Source organism: Pseudochaenichthys georgianus, chromosome 19 (genome assembly GCF_902827115.2).
Source record: "Pseudochaenichthys georgianus chromosome 19, fPseGeo1.2, whole genome shotgun sequence".
Lineage (NCBI taxonomy): Eukaryota > Metazoa > Chordata > Actinopteri > Perciformes > Channichthyidae > Pseudochaenichthys > Pseudochaenichthys georgianus.
Window position 1 is genome coordinate 1,221,188 of NC_047521.1, and position 23,344 is coordinate 1,244,531.

At 43.1% G+C, this 23,344-nt stretch overlaps 1 protein-coding gene across 1 annotated transcript in view; it reads right to left on the bottom strand.

Moving 5' to 3' along the window:
* ryr2a (ryanodine receptor 2a (cardiac)) overlaps nt 1–23,344 on the bottom strand; it is a 321,872-nt gene that overhangs the window by 130,564 nt on the left and 167,964 nt on the right. The window contains exons 34-41 of the mRNA XM_034107043.2: nt 21,104–21,264; nt 20,702–20,861; nt 13,648–13,734; nt 13,130–13,261; nt 10,434–10,528; nt 9,986–10,161; nt 6,046–6,680; nt 839–1,039 (exon numbers count right to left, since the gene is read on the bottom strand). Coding sequence (XP_033962934.1) covers nt 839–1,039; nt 6,046–6,680; nt 9,986–10,161; nt 10,434–10,528; nt 13,130–13,261; nt 13,648–13,734; nt 20,702–20,861; nt 21,104–21,264 — 1,647 coding nt within the window. The remainder of the gene's footprint in view (nt 1–838; nt 1,040–6,045; nt 6,681–9,985; nt 10,162–10,433; nt 10,529–13,129; nt 13,262–13,647; nt 13,735–20,701; nt 20,862–21,103; nt 21,265–23,344) is intronic.

Below are 23,344 nucleotides of genomic sequence, written 5' to 3' on the forward strand. Positions count from 1 at the left end.
GTTTGTATTGAGATGGAGACCGTTTATAAATCCACCGAAACACATTAGGTCTGAACACATACATGCCCAAGACATGTTTCTTATGGAGGTGTGTCAGAGAGAAGAGCGACAAGTTGACTTGGGGATTTGTTTTGTTTTGGTCTGAGCAAACTTGAACGGGCGAATCTTTAGCTCCCGAGCCAAGTCCCTCCAGAAGAGCTAATGCCGCCCTAAATTGTGTTTGTAATGTCATTTTCTTATGTATTAAAATATTCCTAAAATTACATATATAAACATAACCCTTGCTCTTTTTTTTTTTAATGTATCTTATTTTAGGAATAATTTAAGTAGGTCTTAGGTCACTGCGAGGTCACACCAGGCAGATACATTGTATTGTTCATCTCATGTTTTCTTAGGGCCAAGCTTTTCAAGTAAAACCTTCAGCTTGTAAGATGTCAGAAGCCGTTCTCCTGGATCTCACTGTTTCCAGTCAGATGATCCAAATGTCCTTTATGAACCAAACAAACCGTGGTAGAGCAGTATGTTCTCTTCAGTATGTTCTCCCAGGTGTTTGCTGTCAGTCAAAAGTCAGTAGGTCACTTTAAATAGTGTAATACAATCCAACTTCATTACATCTGAATGATTCATTTAAGAGGATTCAGCTAAATAAGGTATTTAGGAAAACATTCCTGATCTTAATTCCTTTGCTCAAAGTGTATCTAAAGTCTCAGCTTTCAGCTGCTCCTCATTAATAACCACACTATATCTATATATATCTTCTCCAGTATAATCTACAAACTGTTCTTTGAACTGGTCTGTCCTCCAGCACTCTCTCTCTCTTCTTCTGTGGTGCTCCTACCTGTTCCTGAGGAGGAGATCTGAACTCTTTGGTCTTCTTGGCAGTGAGGGCTGCAGACATGTTGAGTGCCAGCATCACCTCATTGTAACGGAACCTCTGGTTGTCTTGGAGACAGGCCACAAAGTCATCAGAGAAAGCCACCACCGCCTCGATACGATGACGCACCTGGCAGTCACACAGGTGCTGCAGCACATGGCACATCTGCGGATTTCATATAAAAACAAGGTGTAACACATTGTAGGGTACACCAAGTGTCTTCTCATCAAGCTGTGGTATTGGTGCAGTTCTTGAATATTTAAAAGAGTTTTTGACATTGCTCAAAGCGGAAGAGAATATTGATTACATGCTACCCGACCTTAAAGCACGGACCATTTTTAATACAAAACCTACAACTTGTTATTTATTCCAAGTCAGGTAAAAGAGGCCGTGTTTGTTGATTTGATTTGTATCTAATTGTTACAATCCAGATGCAGGGTCATCTTTAACTCTGTCTGTATTTCTCCTGTGAGTCAAGTGCCGTGATCCTCTTCGGTAACCTGTTGTTTCTAAGTGCTGCTGTTGTTGTAATACACAGTAGGGCTCTGCATTTTAACCTGTTAAACCCCGAGCCTGTTTATAAGGTTTCAGGCTCGAAAATGACATTCCCAGAACAAATGACTATAACTTCACTTCTAAAAGGTTTATATGAATAATTGTTGTTGTCAAAGCAAGGTTACATCTGTGAGTTGGATGTAGAAGTGTCAGAATCAATATAGATGTTTCTGTGTCAGAGTAAATTCAGATGGAACATAGCAAAAAAATGTAAATTCCTGTCTCCGCCTAAAGAAAACCCATTGCTTATAGTGAAGAAGACCAACCTTGAATGATGGGTTAGTAGCCTAAAAGCTTTAGGAATCCAAAGTATAACATATAATAAGTACCCTGTATCAAGATTGAGGCAAAACAAGTGACATTTGACCTTTTTAGAGAGGTTTATGAAAATAAAGTCCAGGCGGAATAAGCTTTGGGCACATTTGGTTCCATCAGTGCCATTTGACCTTTTTCAGGTACCAGACTATAAAAAGCATTGTATTACATTGAAGCATCACTATAGGTATTCATTCCATCCAAAAAAAATTAATATTTCTTAAAAAAAATGTAAACAACATTTTAAAAATATTTGTGTGTGTGTGTAGGTGTGTGTGTGTGTGTGTGTGTGTGTGTGTGTGTGTGTGTGTGTGTGTGTGTGTGTGTGTGTGTGTGTGTGTGTGTGTGTGTGTGTGTGTGTGTGTGTGTGTGTGTGTGTGTGTGTGTGTGTGTGTGTGTGTGTGTGTGTGTGTGTGTGTGTGTGTGTGTGTGTGTGTGTGTGTGTGTGTGTGTGTGTGTAAGTGTAAGTGTAAGTGTAAGTGTAAGTGTAGCTGTGTGGGTATGTAAGTGTAGCTGTGTGGGTACGTGTAAGTGTGTATGTGTAAGTGTAGCTGTGTGTGTATGTAACTGGACCAACGCACTATACAATAACACTACACTGTAGGTCATTGTGTGTAGGTGTACTTGCACAATAAAAAAAACCGGAAACATAGGTAACATTTGACTCCAACTGGGGCAGATTTATTTCAAACATTTTACCAACACACTATAGGCATGTAAAAACAAACATTTTACCAACGTACTATACAATAAAACCACACTGTAGGTTTGTAAAAACAACAAATATTTTACCAACACACTATACAATAAAATCACACTAGGTATATAAAAACAAGTATTTTTTTTTAATAAACACTCGCAAAATGTTATCTACCTGAACTTTATACCTACCTGAATGTTCCAGTATTTAGGTCGTGCCACTCCCTGAAACAGTTCCTTTTGACAGTGAAGCACAGAGGGACCTGGCACTTCCTGCAGTACACAGGTGTCTTCACCCTTTTGAGTCCAGCATCTAGGCACCTCCTCCTTGGTGGCATCTTCCCCATAATACTCGGGCATGCATGTGGGTGGTGGAGGAGGGGGTGGTGGAGGTGCAGGGCCTTCAGCAGGGCCTTCAGCAAACTCCAACAATTCTGCAGCAAGCCGCTCCCTGAAAGTCTTCTGGGTGTGAGGCTTTGTCCTGCTGGGGTCACACCTCATCTAACAAATGTGGAAAAACAAAGAGATTAGATTAATTCACTGGCTTATACTTATAGGATAATATTGGACTATAAATGAATAATATTACACCAAATAAATAAGTATATGTATATTCATTCACTGGCCATTCATTTAGAAAATGTAACTCCAAAAAGACAAGTATCCAAGTTATCCATTATCCAAGTTAGATCTTAGGAAACCGGCTGGCCCGGACAACGTTGAACCTTTCTTTTTAAAGATAGCTGCAGACTTTATTGCTCCACCTCTCACTTCTCTTTTTAACCTCTCCCTCAGCACAAATACAATTCCAAAAGTATGGAAGTCTGCTTATGTCTTGCCTTTACTGAAAGGAGGGGAGGCAACTATTTTAAATAACTATAGGCCAATCTCTAAATTGTCAGTTCTGGCTAAGGTTCTTGAACGACTTGTGAGTGAACAAGTAAAGGAGTTTTTATGTACAAATGACATCCTGTCTAAACATCAGTCAGGCTTCAGAAAGAAACACAGCACCATCACTGCGACAATGAAAGTGGTGAATGACATTACTAGTATTTTAGATAATAAGCAGAGTTGTGCAGCTCTGTTTATTGACCTTTCCAAAGCGTTTGACACCGTTGATCATCTCATCTTAAAGCAGAGGCTACTCAGTATTGGCCTATCCAGCCTTGCAGTGGGTGGTTTGTGAACTACCTCTCTGAAAGGTCCCAATGTGTTCATTTTGATGGACTGTCTTCTGAGTGGTTAAACATTTCTAATGGTGTACCACAAGGTTCTGTTTTAGGTCCACTTTTATTCTCCATATATATTAACAGCGTAGGTGATAATGTGGATGAAGCTACTTTACATTTTTATGCGGATGATACTGTGATGTACTGTGCAGGTCCCTCCATTAAAGAGGCTGTTGTTAAATTACAGGCTGTTTTTAACACTATTCAGACTCAGCTCTCTGAATTAAAGCTTCTTTTAAATGTGGATCAAACCAAGGTAATGCTCTTTTCTAAAGCTAAAAAGACACCAGAGTCTGTTTTAGATATTGTAACTACGCAAGGAACAAAACTTGAAGTTGTTGCCTGTTACAAATACCTTGGTATCTGGCTTGATGATTGTCTCTCTTTTAAACTTCATGTCAATAACCTGCTTAAAAAACTGAGGGTTAGGCTAGGTTTCTTTTTCAGAAACAAGTCCTGTTTCTCGCTTGAGGCCAGGAAAAGGCTCTGTGACCTTTTTACCTGTGGACTATGGTGATTTGTTGTATATGAATGCACCTGCCAATTACCTGAGCAAATTGGATGCTGCGTATCACAGTGCTCTGAGATTTGTCACAAATTGTAAAGCGCTTACACATCACTGTACCCTGTATTCCAAGGCAGGTTTACCATCACTCTCTGTACGGAGGCTCAGTCACTGGTACACTTTTATCTATAAAGCTATGTTGGGTAAACTCCCGTATTATATCTGCTCTCTGATAGCAAGCAGCTATTGTCTGAGGTCACATGATGTAGTCTTGTTAGATGTGCCAAGAGCAAGGACTGTCTCAGGTAAGACAGCTTTTATGTGCGCAGCTCCACTTGCTTGGAACAATCTTCAGCAAGAATTGAAACTGAGCAATCTCATTCCTCTGCATGTTTTTAAAGCTAGGCTAAATGAAATGCTTGCTGATACAATGGGCACTTGTAAATGTCTATAACTATGTATCCTGTAAATATAATGTGTAATGTCCTTTATTGTTTCATGTTTCATGTGGAACCTATATGCTGCAGGTCTCTCTTGAAAAAGAGATCTATGATCTCAATGGGACCAATCTCGTTAAATAAAGGTTTGAAATTAAATTAAATTAAAGTAACACTATTTAGCATTTTGCCTAATCATTCCTGTAGCTACTTGGCTAAGCTAGCACTGTGACACCAACCACATAATATATAAAAACAGAGAGATTACATACCTTTCCCGTGGTGGAAGTTCAACATCCGAGTCACTACTGTCCGGATCCAGGTCTGGCTGGAGGAGATCTTCATCATCCGATGAAGAGTCATCTGGTATGATCATAGCTATCGTCAGCTAGCATCTCTTGCAGCTGCTCTGTGGTGAAGCTCTCCCTTCTGGCTGCGTAATGCGTAATGGAGCCGGAGCGGGTTTAGTTTATACTACGCAGGATCATATCTTTGGAACCCATTGGTCAATTTGGGTGATTGACACCTTTTCTGAACCGCTAGAGCCAATAGAATCGAGTGACAGTTAGTAAGTCCCGCTAAACACTTACGTCAAGTAGAGAGAGGTTTGCGTAAACAGCATGTGAGACAGCATTAGCTCCGGACTGCGAAACTTTAAACCTACTCTGCTGCCATGAATGTAATGATAGATTATCAGGAACAATTCTAAAGTGACTAAGAGACATTCTTCTCTGTTCTGGCTGCTAGCTCAGTGAGTTTGTGTCCTACAGTGATGATACTTATAACCAAATAATCTGTGGAGTATCAGCTTTCAGATGATATGAAAATATTAAGTTTTAAAGATCGTTTTTGCTAGTTAGCACCGGAAGTAGCATCTGCCCGTTTTAGCTAAGGGCTAATGCTAACGCTTCTTGTGAGACTTGTGTTTTGTTTCAGTAAAAATGGTTCGTATTTTCAGTTAGCTGAGATTCTTCTCGTTAATCTGGTATAACACATTAATAGGTTTTTAAATATTAAGATGCCCTGTGGCACAGTGTTGTGAAAAAAAAAACCAGGCGGCGGCGGGGACCTTCGGGCTTAACAGGTTAAATATATCCTTAAATTAAAAAAAATTCTAAAGTGGGAAAATTATTTCCGCACTCTTCTTTTGCAAATAAAAACATTAAGTATCTCATTAAAATAATACATTAAAAACTTAAGTCATAAATACAGGATAGAAACTCATTTTGATCGTATTTGAGACATACCTTTTTCTCACTTGCCTCTCATTGCTTCCGTAGTGTTTCCTATCATTTACATGAAACGTATGTCTATTGCAATGTGATGAATGTGACTATGCACTACTATGTCTGTAAATACACCACCAGCATGTTACATGAATAAAAGGATAGCTCATGTACTGCACACAGTGAGAGGGAGAGTGAGAATCACCTGGAGTTTCACAGGCTCTGGGAGCTTCATCTGCAGCAGTCCTTCTTTTGGCATGCTCCTCCCTCCATCCTCTCCTTCCCCCTCCGTCACCACCTCCAGCTCCATGTCCCCCTGCCCTTCCCTTCTTTCAGAGAACACAGCTGGTTCAATCAGTCTGAGGATGTTCTTCAGATCTTCACTTTGAAAAACCCCCATGATGAGCAGGGTGTAGAAGAGCTTGATGAGCGGGACAAAGAGGAACTCAGTGGTGCCTCCGATGGGATCCCGTACGTGCATGCTTCCTTCGCGCACGGCCTCTGTTAGCATCTCAATAGTTTTAATTTTCAATATGTCTAAAGGGAATTCAGGGCTGTACTGGAAACAGTCTCCTGATGCGGTGTTTCCGTAGGTACAATGTGAGGGTCCGGTCCCACACACAAAGCTTGGGGAGGAGAAGTGCATTCTGGGTCTCAGGGAGGTGCTGAGGCCGATGCCTGGCAGGCCGTGCTTCTTCTTCTCGTCTGGAAACAGGGTGATGCTCTTGGTCTCGTCTGTCATTGGAACGATGTACTCGTTGTTCATCATGAGGCGCGCCGTGGTGTAGCTGCTCAGGTGGATGTCGATGAGCAGGTCGTAGTAACCCGCACGGAGCAACCCTGGGGGTGAGAGACCCACAGAAAGATCATTATTACATTCAACTAAACATATTAATCCCTAAACAATTATAAAGCATTCTATTTACATTTATATTAACGATCAGACTACAATCTTTACCTGATAATCAGTGGTGACTGGTCATTAGGGGCAGGTGGGGCACAGCCCCACCTAGTGTCAGCAGAAAGTATTACAAATAATGATTACAACAAAATGCAAAAAATTAATTAAAAAATATATAAAATATATTTTAAGATCATGTTTAATCATCTGATTCGTCTGTACATTGCTGTTTTAGTCTGTGTTCTTCTAATTAGTGTCTACAGTGTGTGCCTATTGAGCTGTTTAGAGCCATGTGGGACAAAACCTGATCCTGCCCCTCCCTCTCAGTGTCTAAGTGAACGGTGACTGCAAAAACTACACTACGCATGCTCAGAGTATTTTCCTATTTAATGTGTGTGGCAAAAAATAATGACCATAGGGGCAAAGTGCTGCCATGCCCACCATACGTCATCTCACATCATTCAGAGCTGATTGGCTGTAAGTACGTGTGCCGCGAAAAGTGTGGTGTGTGTGAAGAGGAGGAGAGAGAGCTGCAGCGAGGCGTCCTAAAACCAGGAAGTAAGCTGCGCATGGCTTCCCTCCACAAAAAAGCAACGAGATTTCTCCATAGGATTTAAGAAAATAGCTCCAAATACTACCCTACTTGTATCATTTTCGAATCAAAAATCTATTGATTAGATTAGATTTATGATAGACTTTTGAAACTACAAGAAGATAAGGAGGACTTTTACAAAAAAGTAATAGAGATTTTTGTCCAGAAGGATAGGCAAATGGACTTAATCTTCAGGTCAAGGTAAGACTGCAATTTTATTGAAAATGGGATCTTACTAAGAGAGAACAATTCAATATTTAAATGATACAATTACATTTTTGTGGGTATCCTTCTGTTGAACTGTCTGTTTAAAAGTAATTGAAGCATCAGACAAAAAAAGCTTTTGAAAATAATATTATATTTTGATTTAATATATTTGTAAACCTGAAGAGTCAGTGCCAGTGCCTCACCAGCCATGAACCTCTCTGCAGAAGCTTATATACAGACATCTGAGTTTTTTGTGCCCCACCACTTTTGTACATATAGAAACGCCACTGCTGATAATGCCAAATTACATTTATATTTATTACGTATTCTCCAAACAGGTGTGCATAGCCATTTCTTAACATGGTACTGTATTTGGTACGCCATTTTCTACTTGGAGACACATTTCAAAAGCTAAACAAACAATCCATGTACTTATTAAAAAGTATTATATGTACATCAAATCCAGATACATCTTCTTCACCTGAGTCACAGTGATGTCAGTGAGTTACACTGCCAACTACAGAAGCCATGACACCATGTCTGTTGTTGCCAGACAGACTGAACTGATTCTCAACCCTTTGCTTTGAGTGTCCTCATAAGAGAGCTGTTTCTCTCCTCTTGTGGTGACTCTCTGCTGTTATACTCTCCAGCTGAAATGAGCCTACACAGTGTTTCGATTAGTTAGTTAGCAGGGCTGAGCACTGGGAGTGAAAGGTGTCACGTTGTGTACATTCTTACTGGATGTTATTTACCAGGTCAATGCCAGAGAAGACACTGGAGTGGAGGTGAGAGACACAGAGTATTAGGCTGTTAGACGTAGGAGGTCATTCCAACACTGACCTCCACAAGATGCCCCCCCCAGACCAGTCCCATGCTGCTTACCCAGTGGACATACACCTATATCAGGGTTTCCCACACATAGACTATACTTGGGCGGGCCGCCCAGGTATATTAACGGCCGCCCAAGTATATTTCGCGACCCATTTAGGTTTTTTTTTTTAATATAATTTTTGAATAATTTTTTTTTTTATAATTTTTTTTTGTATTCGTCCGTGACCACGACGCCATCTGCGATCGATTAACTTGTGGACAATGATCCCTCGCTCCCTTGCACTGATCTCGCCTCCTTCTGGCCTGTTAAGTGGCCTGCCTCACACAGGGTGACTGTCATACAGATCATAAATCAAAGCCCTTGATTGGTCTCTGTGTGTCATTCAAGCTCGGGATAAGCTCGGCTCAGGTGAGGTAAAGGACTGTTTAGATACTTAACTTAGTCTAAGTTCTCAGTGGGTCTCAAACAGTGTGGTCACCAGTTATGTAAACACATATTAAGGTGAAAAAAGGTAAGATACACTTGTAAAACTTGTTGAGAGAAAACTAGTCTTTGCTGCTGCCTCAAAGAGGAGCAGGGGGAGAGGAGGGAGACAGGAGAGGCTGATTCAGGAGCACAGACACACTCACAACTATGAACCAAAAATAACAAGTTTCAGTGTTTTTTTCATATTGGAAATGGTATGTTATTGGTTATGGCCATGATTTTATGATTATTGAAATGTATACAGTTCTGTTTAATATAGGTGTTTCCATAGATCTAGTCTCTATATTTTCCCCTCAAAATGCACCAGATTGATGCATTTAACTCCAAAATAAAAATCTTACCGGGGGGGCATGCCCCTAGACCCCATAGAGGATTTGAGGTCGACCCCCACTAAAAATCACATGGATAGGTTCCTAAATACATTTATAAATACATTTATTTTTTTAAAGTAACCCATTTCCATGTGTGGGTAGTAGATTTAAACTATAGGGCTATCATTATGGGCCCTGCCTGTACCTGTTCGCTCTGCCATCGCGTGAAGGGTCTGCTAACAAGCGACCAACAGAAAGGTTAATGTTGTTGCACGTCACCCCCCCCGCTACCGCTATTTCAGATATGTGGGAAACAGATCTGTGGGAAACACTGGCAGTTAATGGACCAGCACCAGAGGTGTTCCCATACACACAGGCGTTGGAGCGGTTCTTCATGAAATCCCAGAAGGATGAAGAGCTCTGACAAACAGTGCCATCTTTGCGCAAAATGATTATACAGGAATGAAAAGTCAATAAATAAACATGTTGTTAAAACTTTTTTTGCCGCTGCCACCACCCGCCCAAGTATATTTCAGATCTGTGGGAAACACTGTATACAAACGGGTAGTGTCCACATTAGGGGAACAAATGGCCTGCAGCCCAGGACACTTCTTAACAAAATGGAAGGACTCACTGCTTCCATTTTCTAGAGATGATATCAGTATGCAGCGCAGCGCATGCTCCCACACAGTGCAATGGCACTGCTCTCAGGTACCAGGCAGAGACTCTGGGTCGGGGGTAGGGCCAATCACATTTCTCAGGGACAGGCTTTAATACCTTGCATGCAGTTATTCTTTCATTGGCTGTGTGCTTTACCTGGCATGTACTTATTCTCGATAGCCTGCAGGAGCTGTGCCTCGTCTACATGGGAGCAGAGGGCGTGTGCCACCCTGTTGTTTCCCAGCGCACAGATGGCCGAGTACAGTCTGAGGGTATGGGAGTGGAACTTTAATAGATCCCTCTGCTCGGACAGCTCCAGGATATCCACCGACCTGGACAGAGAGAGTGCATGACAGATGAGACAGTAGGGGGATGAGTGTGTGTGTGTGTGTGTGTGTGTGTGTGTGTGTGTGTGTGTGTGTGTGTGTGTGTGTGTGTGTGTGTGTGTGTGTGTGTGTGTGTGTGTGTGTGTGTGTGTGTGTGTGTGTGTGTGTGTGTGTGTGTGTGTGTGTGTGTGTGTGTGTGTGTGTGTGTGTGTGTGTGTGTGTGTGTGTGTGTGTGTGTGTGTGTGTGTGTGTGTTGGTGAATATGTAGGGTAATCTACTTGTTCTCCTCAGGTATATGCAGGGACATGAACTGCATAGGTTTGCTACACTGGACCAGCCAGCCGTGTCTGTCATTCACCCTGGATGCTGACACCTGGAAGAGAGATGTTGGAACAGTTACACATTAACCCAGCAGCTAATATGAGGCGATGAACATCATGTACATACAGCAAGATAAGACATCACTAGGGCGTGCACAGTAGGCTACATTTGAAAATATCTGTGAGGCAATTAGTTATCCTGTTCCCAACCAGGGATAGTCATTAAAGAGACGTTAAAAACGCAAGGGATTTTTCTAACGCGTCGCGATTACATGTACAGTCAATGCAAAGACGCAGATAGACACGAATGTGCGCCTCTCGTCACTAACGTTGAATTAGAAAACCAAACAGCAGCCGTTAGCTGTTAGCACACAGAGCTCACAGCTCCTCATATCTGTTCAGAAACTGGAGGAAAGTTATAAATGTACAAAACACAGAGTCTCTATGGTATGGTGAATACAGTCGCGGATTTATTTATGTGTGTATGATGTTGTTGTGAGTGAGGATAGAGCAGCTAAAACCGTAGATTAGCCTCGACCGATCCATCTAATCTCCATTCAGAAAAAAAGCTTTTTAAAATTGTTTTGCCTGCCGTCTTGTTTTTACTAACAGTATGTCGTTATTTCGAAACGTGTATTACAAATAAATCACGGTAATATAGGAATTTGTTGTAGTGGGTATCTATCTAGTATTACATAGTATTTACATGGAGATAAGCCCCGCCCTTTTGCCAGCACGCCTAGTTTGAAATAATGTAAACACAAGTGAGAGCCGCGGTGAAACTCGAGTGAGTAGAGCGATGCAAATATTTGATTCACATCGCACATCAGAGGCCTGTACTACGAAGCTGGTTCAACCTAACCTGATATGTTTGAGTTAGCCGGTTGGCCTAATCCAAAACATACGCGCTCTCGCTAAACGGTCCTACGACGCGGGTTATCAAGTGGATCGCTCAAGCCAGCCGTGCCCTATCTAGTTAGGTGGTATCTGGAGCATTCGACCAATCACAAACATGGAGAAGCATACTGACAGCGCAGCGTCATACTTCCTGAATGAAAAGTCAACTATATAATTAGACAAATATGAAGACGTTAAACTTTAAACATCCATGACTTAAACACTTGATCAGGATCAAAGCCACAGAGCTGCACCTGCAAGGTGAATACAGCTGGGACAGAACAAGTGTTTGAATGCGTACATTAACAGGTTTATGATATCACTGCCCGTCTAACACACCATCTGACTCCAGTGTTTCGTCAACTTAATGTGTTGCTTAAAATAATACTTCTGCATCCAGTCTGTGACACTGTGAGTGCTGCACGGCCAGATACGGCTCAGCTGACTCAGATAAGGAGAGATATGATACATTATGAAGTGATATGCCGCGGACTGTACTTAATGTTACTCTGATCCGGTTACTTATGTTGTGGCCGATATTTAAGTGCTTTCTTAACGCTAATGTTATAATAGTCAGATTGCTCTGAAGATGGAGGTGATATTCTATTCATGTTCACGTTCACACAGTCGGTGATTTTTGCCGGCCGTCTTTCCTGCAACGGCAGCTTTTCTGTATTTCCTTTCTCCTGTAATATGACTTGATCGCTTTAAACTCCGCACACTGAGCTCTGATTGGTCAGCAGGCAGTGCTTTCACTGAGTTGAACTCTTTAGCCTGCAACCTAACCGGGGGGGTATACTACAAATCTAGTTCAACATATCCTGAATATGTTTTGAGTTATCCGGTTGACTTAATCCAAAACAAAGCCGCTCTCGCTAAACTGTCCTACAACGCTGGCTATCAACTCGTTCGCTCAAGCCAGCCGTGTCCTATCTAGTTAGGTGCGCGTTCACATAAAAGGGGTGGTATCTGGAGCATTCGACCAATCACAAACATGGAGAAGAATTTTGGCCGGTCGTCTTTCCTGCAACGGCAGTTTAAACTGTATTTCCTCCGCACACTGAGCTCTGATTGGTCAGCAGGCGTGGTGCTTTCGCTGAGTTGATCTCTTATCCTGGAATCTCTTATCCGTATCCTGCTTCGGAGCACAGACTAGGTTCCAGGATAAGTCACCATGGAGATCTAGCCCGCTAAAACGTGAACCAGCTTCGTAGGACCGGAAACCCCGAGTTTTCCCTGAAGTTAGCGAAAATCCTCCTTCGTAGTATACCCCCGAGGTATATCTACTTTCACAATTTAATAATGTTATTATTGACTGTTAGTTCAACACTTGTTATATGTTCACTAAGTAAAGCTGCTACTTATTTATATACCTTGGATATTTACTTATTTGATCTTTATTTGATGTGTTTCTGATTTAATATTTATTATCTGCTCAATTGATTTGCCTTTTGTCCCGATGCTGTAACGATTCCCGTTTCCCTGCTGTGGAAATAAATAAAGCATTATTGATTCTCATCCACAGTTCCAGAAACACTTCTGCCAGGGTGTCACGCTGCAAAGTAAGATGAATGGAAAATGGAAGCTGTCCCACTTGTTTCTGTTCAGAGCTGTCACCCTTTACATATCTTCTTCTAAACATTGCACAATTAGTGGATAACACATTCTGACAAAAGCTATGTGTCTACATTTTCTTTTTCGTGTTAGCCAAAACAAAACAAACGACTTACTATAAATAGGTAGGATTGTTACTGTACCTTGAGGAAGTGGTTGGGAACTCGACTCCATAACACAGGAGTGAGAAACTGGACATGCAGTCGTGGAGGACACTGAGGAACTGGGTTCTTCCTCTCACTCTTAAACAGACCAGCTGACAGAGGCATCACATTCTGACAAACAGACACGATACACTCATCAAGGTACAACATAACACAATCAAAGGAGTGTAACGTGGACAGATTCAAATTCACCCTACAGTATTTTATGTCAACTGAGAGTTGTCTTTCATATGAAGTCTGAATAATCTGCTTATATGTTATATGTATAATATTTTTTTTCTTCAAACCAAAAGGACGTTACAACAGCTTTTGAAATATTTGGATCTGATAAAAAGTCATTATTTTATTTCTTTTTCCAAAATTCACCTGTACCACCACAGGGCATTTATGATGAAGCAGCAAGTTGTCACTGAGGTTAAAAGCAACCCCCTAAACTTAAAATATGTTATAATTATATATTTTTAAATAATGAAGCTGTATGTGTGTGTCATTCTCACCTTAATACGGCCCAGTTCAAACTGGAAGACATTGGGGCTGGTGGCCTTGGCAAAGACTGCTGGGAACAGCTTAGTGCTTGGCTCCACCTGAGAACGAGGATAACTACCGGTAAGCTGGTTGCATCAAACTGAAGCACAATTAGCCAATCCTTTTTGCAGTCCACAAACCAAGTTAAACTAGAAAATGCATTTCCTGCTGAAAATGCATGCTAATGCTGTAAACCGTGTACATTTGTTGCTGAATTTAGCTGAAAATGCAGAAAAAGCTGAATGTTTTATTAGTTGAATGGTCTCTGTAGAGCTTTTAGCTACAAAAACCAAGTCAGTGTGTTGCTGAACTTAGCGGAGAAATGCAGAAAAGTGAAATGATTTGAATCAAAATTGTTACAGCTCAAATGCATTGCAATGACTTTGTTGAAAACTTGAAAGTGAAATTAAACTGGAAGAGTAGAAAAAATTGTGAAAAATCTTAATATTTAAAAGAAAAGGCTTAAACAACAACGTGTATAGCCTCATTGTCCTGAAATAGCTGAATAATGTAATAGTTGAATGGGTTCTGCAGCTGAAAGTAGGCTGAAGGAATTACATATCAGATGTAAGTAGTAGTGAATGAATTTGTATTAAGAAGAGAAAAGAAAGTCAAAAGGCTTGGGAAAGCAGCAGAATATTTTGACTGCAAACTTTTCGACTAAACCCATACGTCACCAATAATGTATAAAATATGTGGAACCTGTTGAAGTCAGTATGAAGTCTCCATCAGACAGAAAAGAATAGGCTGTTAAAGTCCAGTCTGTTTGTCAGTGTGTGTTTCTGTGCTGACTGAGCACCTAATCATAATAAATAATCATAACACCTGTGTGAGTCCAGAGATCAAAGGTTTCAATCTGCCCAGCAACACCATGGTTACCAACTGCAGCACTGAGTCCCATTAAGAATGCATTGAGGATTATATCTGGCAATGTTGCCACCTGTTCAAAAACTATGGCTCCTATAAAAAAAAATGACCAGAAAGTGAGCATCAGGGAACCCTAATGGACTGATATATGTTTTTTTGGGTGGTTTTGTGTGTAAAATGTGAAGATGGGAGCAGTTTGTCTAAAGTTTATTTCTCTCTGTTCTGAAGAAAGTTCCAGACAAATTTAACATGGGAGTCTATTGGGAGCTAGTTGGAATTGTTGTCACTCAGATCACTATTGGGCCAGAACGGTCGGTCCGTTTGATATGATGAAGGCAATTGAGCAAGCCAGACTAATTATGCTCCTGAAATCTTTTGAAATTATTTGAATAGAGTGTATATTTTGACTCTGAGAGCAGTTTTAAAATATTTTTTCCGAAGAATTGTAAGACCCTCTAAGTCAGGGGTCGGCAACAGGCGGACCGCGGTCCGGACCCAGACACCGACCTATACGGATCCGGACCTAAAATCAATACATTAATAGGGGAATTCTATTTTGACGGGGCGATTCTATTTTAACCGCCGCCGACAGGGGGCGAAAGAGACGAGTGAGCGATACAGGGAGAGAAACACAGAAGAAGAGACGCGAGAGCGGCTTTCTTTATTTGATTGGCAGTCAGCTGTTGATTACATGCAGACGTCGATGAAGCTACTTCAATATATATCACACTAATTCATAAAGCAAGTTAGACAATTTGATGTTCCGGACCTTTGCATGGGGAGATTTTCTCGAACTGGACCTCGTTGAATTTTAGTTGAATACCCCTGCTCTAAGTGATGATGTCACGTACTCCAGCCCTGAAGTCCCTCCCATAGACACCCATTATAAAATTGAAAAACGGCCTGAAAATGTACCAAAACTTAAACGTTGATAAGTCAAAAACTGTAAAAGATATAAAGAATCTGAAGAACAAATTTTATAGCTGAAGGTCTTGTCCATCCATCCATCTTCTCCCGCTTATCCGTGGTCGGGTCGCGGGGGTAGCAGTTCCAGCAGAGAGCCCCAAACTTTCTTTTCCCTGGCCACATCAACCAGCTCTGACTGGGGGATCCCAAGGCGCTCCCAGGCCAGCGAAGAGATATAATCCCTCCGCCTGGTCCTAGGTCTACCCCTTGGTCTCTTCCCAGCTGGACGTGCCTGAAACACCTCCCTATGGAGGCGCCCAGGTGGCATCCTAACTAGGTGCTCGAACCACCTCAACTGGCTCATTTCGACGCGAAGGAGGAGCGGCTCAACTCCGAGTCCCTCCCGGATGACCGAACTTCTCACCTTATCCCTAAGGGAGATACCAGCCACCCGGCGGAGAAAACCCATCTCGGCCGCTTGTATCCGCAATCTCGTTCTTTCGGTCATGACCCATCCTTCATGACCATAGGTGAGGGTAGGAACGAAAATGGCCCGGTAGACAGAGAACTTTGCCTTCTGGCTCAGCTCCCTTTTCGTCACAACGGTGCGGTAAAGCGATTGCAGTACCGCTCCCGCTGCTCCGATTCTCCGGCCCATCTCACTCTCCATTGTTCCCTCACTCGAGAACAAGACACCGAGATACTTGAACTCCTTCACTTGGGGTAAGGACTCATTTCCTACTAGTGTTGTCACGATACCAACATTTTGGTTTCGATACCGATACCAAGTCAAGAATTGCGATTCCGATTCTTTTTCGATACTTTTCTTACAAAAAGGGAAACACGGAATATCGGCTTTAAAATTAGGAATAATAGATGATTTTAGCCGTCAGAACAACTAAAGCAGCAGTGCCAAAGAACAGAAACGCCAAAGAGTCACATCTAATATAAATATATATAAAAGCATTTATTTTAATTGTGTAGCAGTGAGTTTAACATTTTGGCAGCACTGTTGAGCATTTTGAAAATGTATTGTCATGCCTCTGTGCTTAGTCTTTCTATCTTTATAGCCACTGGTGTAAAGTAACTAAGTTCATAAACTCAAGTACTACTTGGGTACAATTTTGAGATACTTGTACTTTATTTAAGTATTTCAATGTTTCTTTTGCTACTTCGTACTCCACTACAGTTCAGAGGTACATGGTGTACCTTTACTCCACTACATGTATTAATACCTTTAGTTACTTTACAGATGTGGATGAATGATGTGAAATATAATCAACACTTAAATCAGACTTTAGTTCCACCTGGAGTAAATCCACAAGCTACCCTGCAGTATACAAAGTACTTCAGACTAGCTGCACCTTCACCAGCTTTGAGAACACTTTCATGATCAATCATTATAAAACATATCATATATATTATTCTGAAATGGACCAATCTGCACAATGACTACTTTTACTGTCGCTACTTTAATACTTTTAGTTGAGGAACATTTTGAATGCAGTACTTTTACTGTAACAGACTATTCCTACACTCTGGTGCTTCTACTTTTACTGTCGCTACTTTAACTATATTTTGATGATAATACTTTTGTACTTTTATTTGAGGAACATTTTGATTGCAGGATTGTTCCTACATTCTGGTACTTCTACTTTAACTCAAGTACAAGACCTGGGTACTTCTACTTTTACTCAAGTACAAGATATATACTTATACCACCTCCGTTTATAGCCTATGAAAAAAACTAATAGAAAACGAAGGCTAAAGCTAACGTTAGCAGATAGTGATGCTAGTTTGCTAGTTAAGTTTGCTCAACGATAATATTGCGACAGAAAAACTTTTCAGTGCACATCACGCTCTGCCGCTCCGACAGGGAGCTCTGCTCTGAACACCTGAACGGCCCGTTCACAGACTTCTGGCGTCTTTTTTGTCAACAAGCCGAAGCGCAGCGGCAGTTGCACTCCCACTTGCAGCCATGCTTCTCGTTTTCTCACATGCTCTGGCAGCTAGCGCGTGGCCGCGTGCACGAGAGAGGGGAGGGACTTAGAACGTGCTTGAGAGGAGCGGGACTGCAGGCACGGCTGCAGTGCAGGGAGTGGAAGCAGAGCGCTGAACACACACGGCTCTTATTAAAACGGCGCTTTTTCACGGGAGTACTTTTCCCCGTCATTCTTAAAGTACCGATACTAATGAAACGGAGGAATCGTACCGTTTTTAACGGCAGGGTATCGCGGTACCTTTCAAGTATCGGTACACCGTGCAACACTATTTCCTACTTGGAGTGGACAGTCCATCGGTTTCCTGCTGAGAACCATGGCCTCAGATTTGGAGGTGCTGATCCTCATCCCAGCCATTTCACACTCGGTTGCGAACCGATCCAGTGAGTGCTGAAGGTTGCAGACCGATGAAGCCATCAGAACCACATCATCTGCAAAAAGCAGTGGTGCAATCCTTAGTCCACCGAACTGCAGACCCCCTCCCCCACGACTACGCCTCGAAATCCTTTCCATGAATATTACAAACAGGATTGGTGACAAAGCGCAGCCCTGGCGGAGGCCAACCCTCACCGGAAATGGGTCCGACTTACTGCCGAGGACCCGGACACAGCTCTCGCTTTAGGAGTACAGAGATTGGATGGCCCTGAGTAGAGACCCCCTCACCCCATACTCCCGCAGCACCTCCCACAGTAACTCCTTGGGAACTCGGTCATACGCCTTCTCCAAGTCTACAAAACACATGTAGACCGGATAAGCGTACTCCCAGGCCCCCTCCAGGATCCTTGCGAGAGTAAAAAGCTGATCCGTCGTTCCACGACCAGGACGGAATCTGCATTGTTCTTCCTCAATCTGAGGTTCGACAATCGGCCTGACCCTCCTTTCGAGTACCTTAGAGTAAACTTTCCCGGGGAGGCTGAGTAGTGTGCTGCCTCTGTAATTGGCACACACCCTCTGATCCCCCTTTTTGAAAAGGAGAACCACCACCCCGGTCTGCCACTCCTTCAGTACTGTTTCCGACTTCCATGCAACGTTGATGAGACGTGTCAACCATGACAGTCCCTCAACACCCAGAGCCTTCAGCATTTCCGGGCGGATCTCATCCACCCCCGGGGCTTTGCCACTGTGGAGTTGTTTGACGACCTCAGTGACCTCCCCCCGGGAGATTGGTGTTGATACCCCGTCATACTCCAGCTCTGCCTCTAACATAGAGGGCGGAGTTGTCGGGTTCAGGAGTTCCTCAAAGTGTTCCTTCCAACGCCCCAACACTCCATCAGTTGAGGTCAACAACGTCCCATCCTTACTGTACACAGCTTGGATGGTCCCCTGCTTCCCCCTCCTGAGGTGTCGGTCAGTTTTCAAGAACTGCCCGAAAGTCCTTTTCCATGTCTTCTCCGAACTTCTCCCACACCCGCTGCTTTGCCTCGGCTACGGCTGAGGCTGCTGCCCTTCGGTCCTGTCGGTACCTTGCAACTGCCTCGGGAGTCCCCCGGGATAACAAATCCCTGAAGGCCTCCTTCTTCAGTCGGACGGCTTCCCTGACCACCGGTGTCCACCAGGAGGTTCGAGGGTTACCGCCCCTTGAGGCACCTAATACCTTGAGACCACAGCTCCCCGCCGCGGCTTCGGCAATAGAGGCTTTGAACACCGACCACTCTGGTTCAATGTCCCCAACCTCCACAGGAATGCCCGAAAAGCTCCGCCGGAGGTGTGAGTTGAAGGCCTCCTGAATGTGGGCCTCCTCCAGACGTTCCCAGTTCACCCGAACTACACGTTTGGGCTTACCAGGTCTATCCAGAGGCTTCCCCCGCCACTCGACCCAACTCACCACCAGATGGTGATCAGTTGACAACTCCGCCCCTCTCTTTACCCGAGTGTCCAAAACATACGGCCTCAGGTCCGATGATACGATAACAAAATCGATCATGGACCTTCTGCCTAGGGTGCTCTGGTACCACGTACACTTATGAGCATCCTTATGTTCGAACATGGTGTTTGTTTTGGCCAATCCATGACTAGCACAGAAGTCCAGTAACAAACCACCACTCCGGTTCAGATCAGGGGGGCCGTTCCTCCCAATCACGCCCTTCCAAGTGTCTCCATCATTGCCCACATGTGCGTTGAAGTCTCCCAGCAAGATTAAAGAGTCCCCTTCAGGAGCCCCATACAGGACTCTTTCCAGGGTCTCCAAGAAGGCCGTATACTCTGAACTGCTGTTTGGTGCATAAGCACACACAACAGTCAGAGTTTCCCCCCCCCATAACCCGCAGGCGTAGGGAGGCGACCCTCTCGTCCACTGGGGTAATCTCCAACAACGAAGCACCCAACCGGGGACTTGTGAGTATCCCCACACCCGCCCGGCGCCTCACACCTTGAGCAACTCCGGAGAAGAATAGAGTCCAACCCCTATCCAGAAGTAAGGTTCCAGAGCCGACGCTGTGCGTAGAGGTGAGCCCAACCAGATCCAACTGGTAACGCTCCACCTCCCGCACAAGCTCCGGCTCCTTCCCCCCCAGAGAGGTGACGTTCCACGTCCCCAAAGCCAGCTTCTGTCGCCCGGGTCTGGTCCGTAGAGACCCTCCGCTTTCACTGCCACCCTTCTGGCAGCGCACCCGACCCCATCGCTGTTTCCCGTAGGTGGTGAGCCCGCGGGACGGAGAAGCGGAGGTGTTGCCCCCATGTTGCCTTTTCGGGCTGGGCCCGACCGGGCTCCGTGGCAAGCTCGGCCACCAGACGCTCGCCGTCGAGTCCTCCTTCTGGGCCTGGCTTCAGAAGGGGACCCCGGGCTTCCTCCGGGCCGGGTATCCTCACTTCTTGGTTTTTCTTCCATGAGGTCTTGTGATCATTTTAAAGTTGGAATGAAGTCTCTAGCTGAAAGTATGTGGAAGGAGTAGCATTTGGCGCAAGGTGTAGGTAAAAGAGGATTTGAAGGTTCCTCCCATTGAGTTCCATGTTAAAAAAAGAGTTTAAAAAGCTGAATATTTCAAAAAGTACAACATATTTTGAAAAAGTTGAAAGTGTCCCATCATGTGCTGAAAAGGCTGAATAGTTTTATATTTGAATGGTTTCTGTAGCTGAAAGTATGCTGAAGTTATTCGATGGCAAAGTATTGGTTGAAATAAGAAGAATAAAGATTTGAAGAACGATAGTGGAATCCTGTAAATAGCATTCACACTAATCCGGAAAGGAGAAGAAAAGGCAGCAGCAGTTAGAGAAGGACCACTTATTAACCGGTAACAACAAAGTAAATATTTACCTGGTAGTATGTGCTGAGGTCTTTGCCGTTGGCTGTAAATGTCAGCAGCCCGTTTGTTGTGTCTACCAGACAGCCGATCTCTAAGCCGTTGTTGTTCCTCCCCTGACCAGGACTGCTGCTCTCTCCAGCCCACACCATGTAACAGTTACTGCGCTTTATACTGAGGAACACACCATGTAACAGTTACTGCGCTTTATACTGAGGAACACACCATGTAACAGTTACTGCGCTTTATACTGAGGAACACACCATGTAACAGTTACTTTATTCTGAGGAGCACACCATGAAACAGTTACTGTTGATCATATCAGGTTAAAGGTGTATCAATCACTGAAATAATATCAACATAAGTTATACAAATTAATTTACTCTAGGATATGGGTAGGGTGCCACTTGACTAACCTCTCATGAACTTTGCCCTTTTCATCTCCTAGGGTAACAGTGACAGTCCGGACTTTGTGCAGCTCAAAGCCCGGGTCGTGCTGGTGGAAGTCTGAGGTGACCCAGCCCACCCACACACTGCTGGGCTCCTGGCCAGGGAAGATCCGCACCGAGTAGTAGTGCTGCACACAAAGAGAGGTGCAGATAAAGCATCAGTCTGTTTGCAATTTATTTATTACATTACATTACATTACATTGCATTTAGCTGACGCTTTTATTCAAAGCGACTTACAATAAGTACATTCGACCAGGAAGACACAACCTTGAGGAAAACAGAATCATATAAGTACATCAGGTTTCATAGAGCCAATCATTCAAGTGCTACTCAACTGGCTTTAGATAAGCCAGCCAGCCAGCCAGTTTATTAAACTAGAAAATGCATTTCCTGCAGAAAATGCGTGTGAATGCTGTAAACTGTGAACATTTGTGGCTGAATTTAGCTGAAAATGCAGAAAAAGCTGAATGTTTTATTAGTTGAATGGTCTCTGTCGCTGCTTTTAGCTACAAAAACCAAGTCAGTGTGTTGCTGAACTTAGCGGAGAAATGCAGAAAAGTGAAATGACTTGAATCAAAATTGTTACAGCTCAAATGCATTGCAATGACTTTGTTGAAAACTTGAAAGTGAAATGTTAAACTGGAAGAGTAGGAAAAATAGTGAAGAAGCTTAATATTTAAAAGAAAATATTTAAAAAGGTATAAACAACAACATGTATAGCCTCAATATCCTGAAATAGTTGAATGGTTTCTGTAGCTGAAAGTAGGCTGAATGAATTACATATCAGATGTAAGTAGTAGTGAATGAATTTGTATTAAGAAGAGAAAAGAAAGTAAAAAGGCTTGGGAAAGCAGCAGAATATTTTGACTGCAAACTTTTCGACTAAACCCATACGTCACCAATAATGTATAAAATATGTGGAACATGTTGAAGTCAGTATGAAGTCTCCATCAGACAGAAAAGAATAGGCTGTTAAAGTCCAGTCTGTTTGTCAGTGTGTGTTTCTGTGCTGACTGAGCACCTAATCATAATAAATAGGGCTGTCAAGTTAACGCGTTAATAACGCGTTAAGGCAAAAAAAAATTAACGCCACTAATTATTTTAACGCGATTAACGCATGTGTATTTTTTGTCCTCGGCCGCCCCGTAGTTTCAGAGCGCATCGAGTTTAAAATACCATCTACAAACTGATGCTGCTGACAGCCCCGCTCCTGCTGCCTGCTTGCAGCAGACCACACTTCCACGCTCACCGGCAGGCACCGACTGGCCATCGGGAGGACCGGGAGGGTGTGTGTATGTGTGGCCCGAGCGAGCGAGAGAGAGACCTTACGTGCATTGTTGTTGTTAGCATCGGGTGCTAGCTAGCTGCGCTAACGGATATAAGGAGCTGTTTAAATGAAAACAGAGGAGCGCTCTATCCACACAACTGCGCCGAGCACTTGACTTTATGCAGGAAGCCAGACAGCGGGACATTGTAGGAGAAGTCAGCACACTCATGATTGCAGCAACATGATTGCAGCGTCCAGGCAGCTCCCGTTCGAGCATATGCCTTGAGTTGCACGTAGCTCCATCGATCACACACACACACACACACACACACACACACACACACACACACACACACACACACACACACACACACACACACACACACACACACACACACACACACACACACACACACACACACACACACACACACACACACACACACACACACACACACCATTTGTATTGAATGAGAGAGGTTCCAGGTTGTTGTGTTTAATATTCATGAGAATATTTGTCATTGTTCAAATGATAATAAACATTAGCATAAAGCATATTTGTCCACTCATATGTTGATAAGAGTATTAAAAACTTGAAAAATATTCCTCGAAGGTACATTTAGAACAGATAAAAAATGTGCGATTAATCGCGATTAACTATGGACAATCATGCGATTAATCGCGATTAAATATTTTAATCGACTGACAGCCCTAGTAATTATAGAAGCCCTATGTTAGCCTATCAGTAGCCTATGTCTGCACAGCAGTAACAACGGTAAAACTACATTAAAACAGAATTGTCCCCATTGTTTCTTTAATAGTGCAGAGTATTATCATCTGATATTTAAGAAGTGTGTTACATTTGAAATGGCAGAAAGTCTTGTTGCAATTTTCAGATATTAAAAGAGGTCCCTTGAGTTTCTCTGGTAATTATCAATAG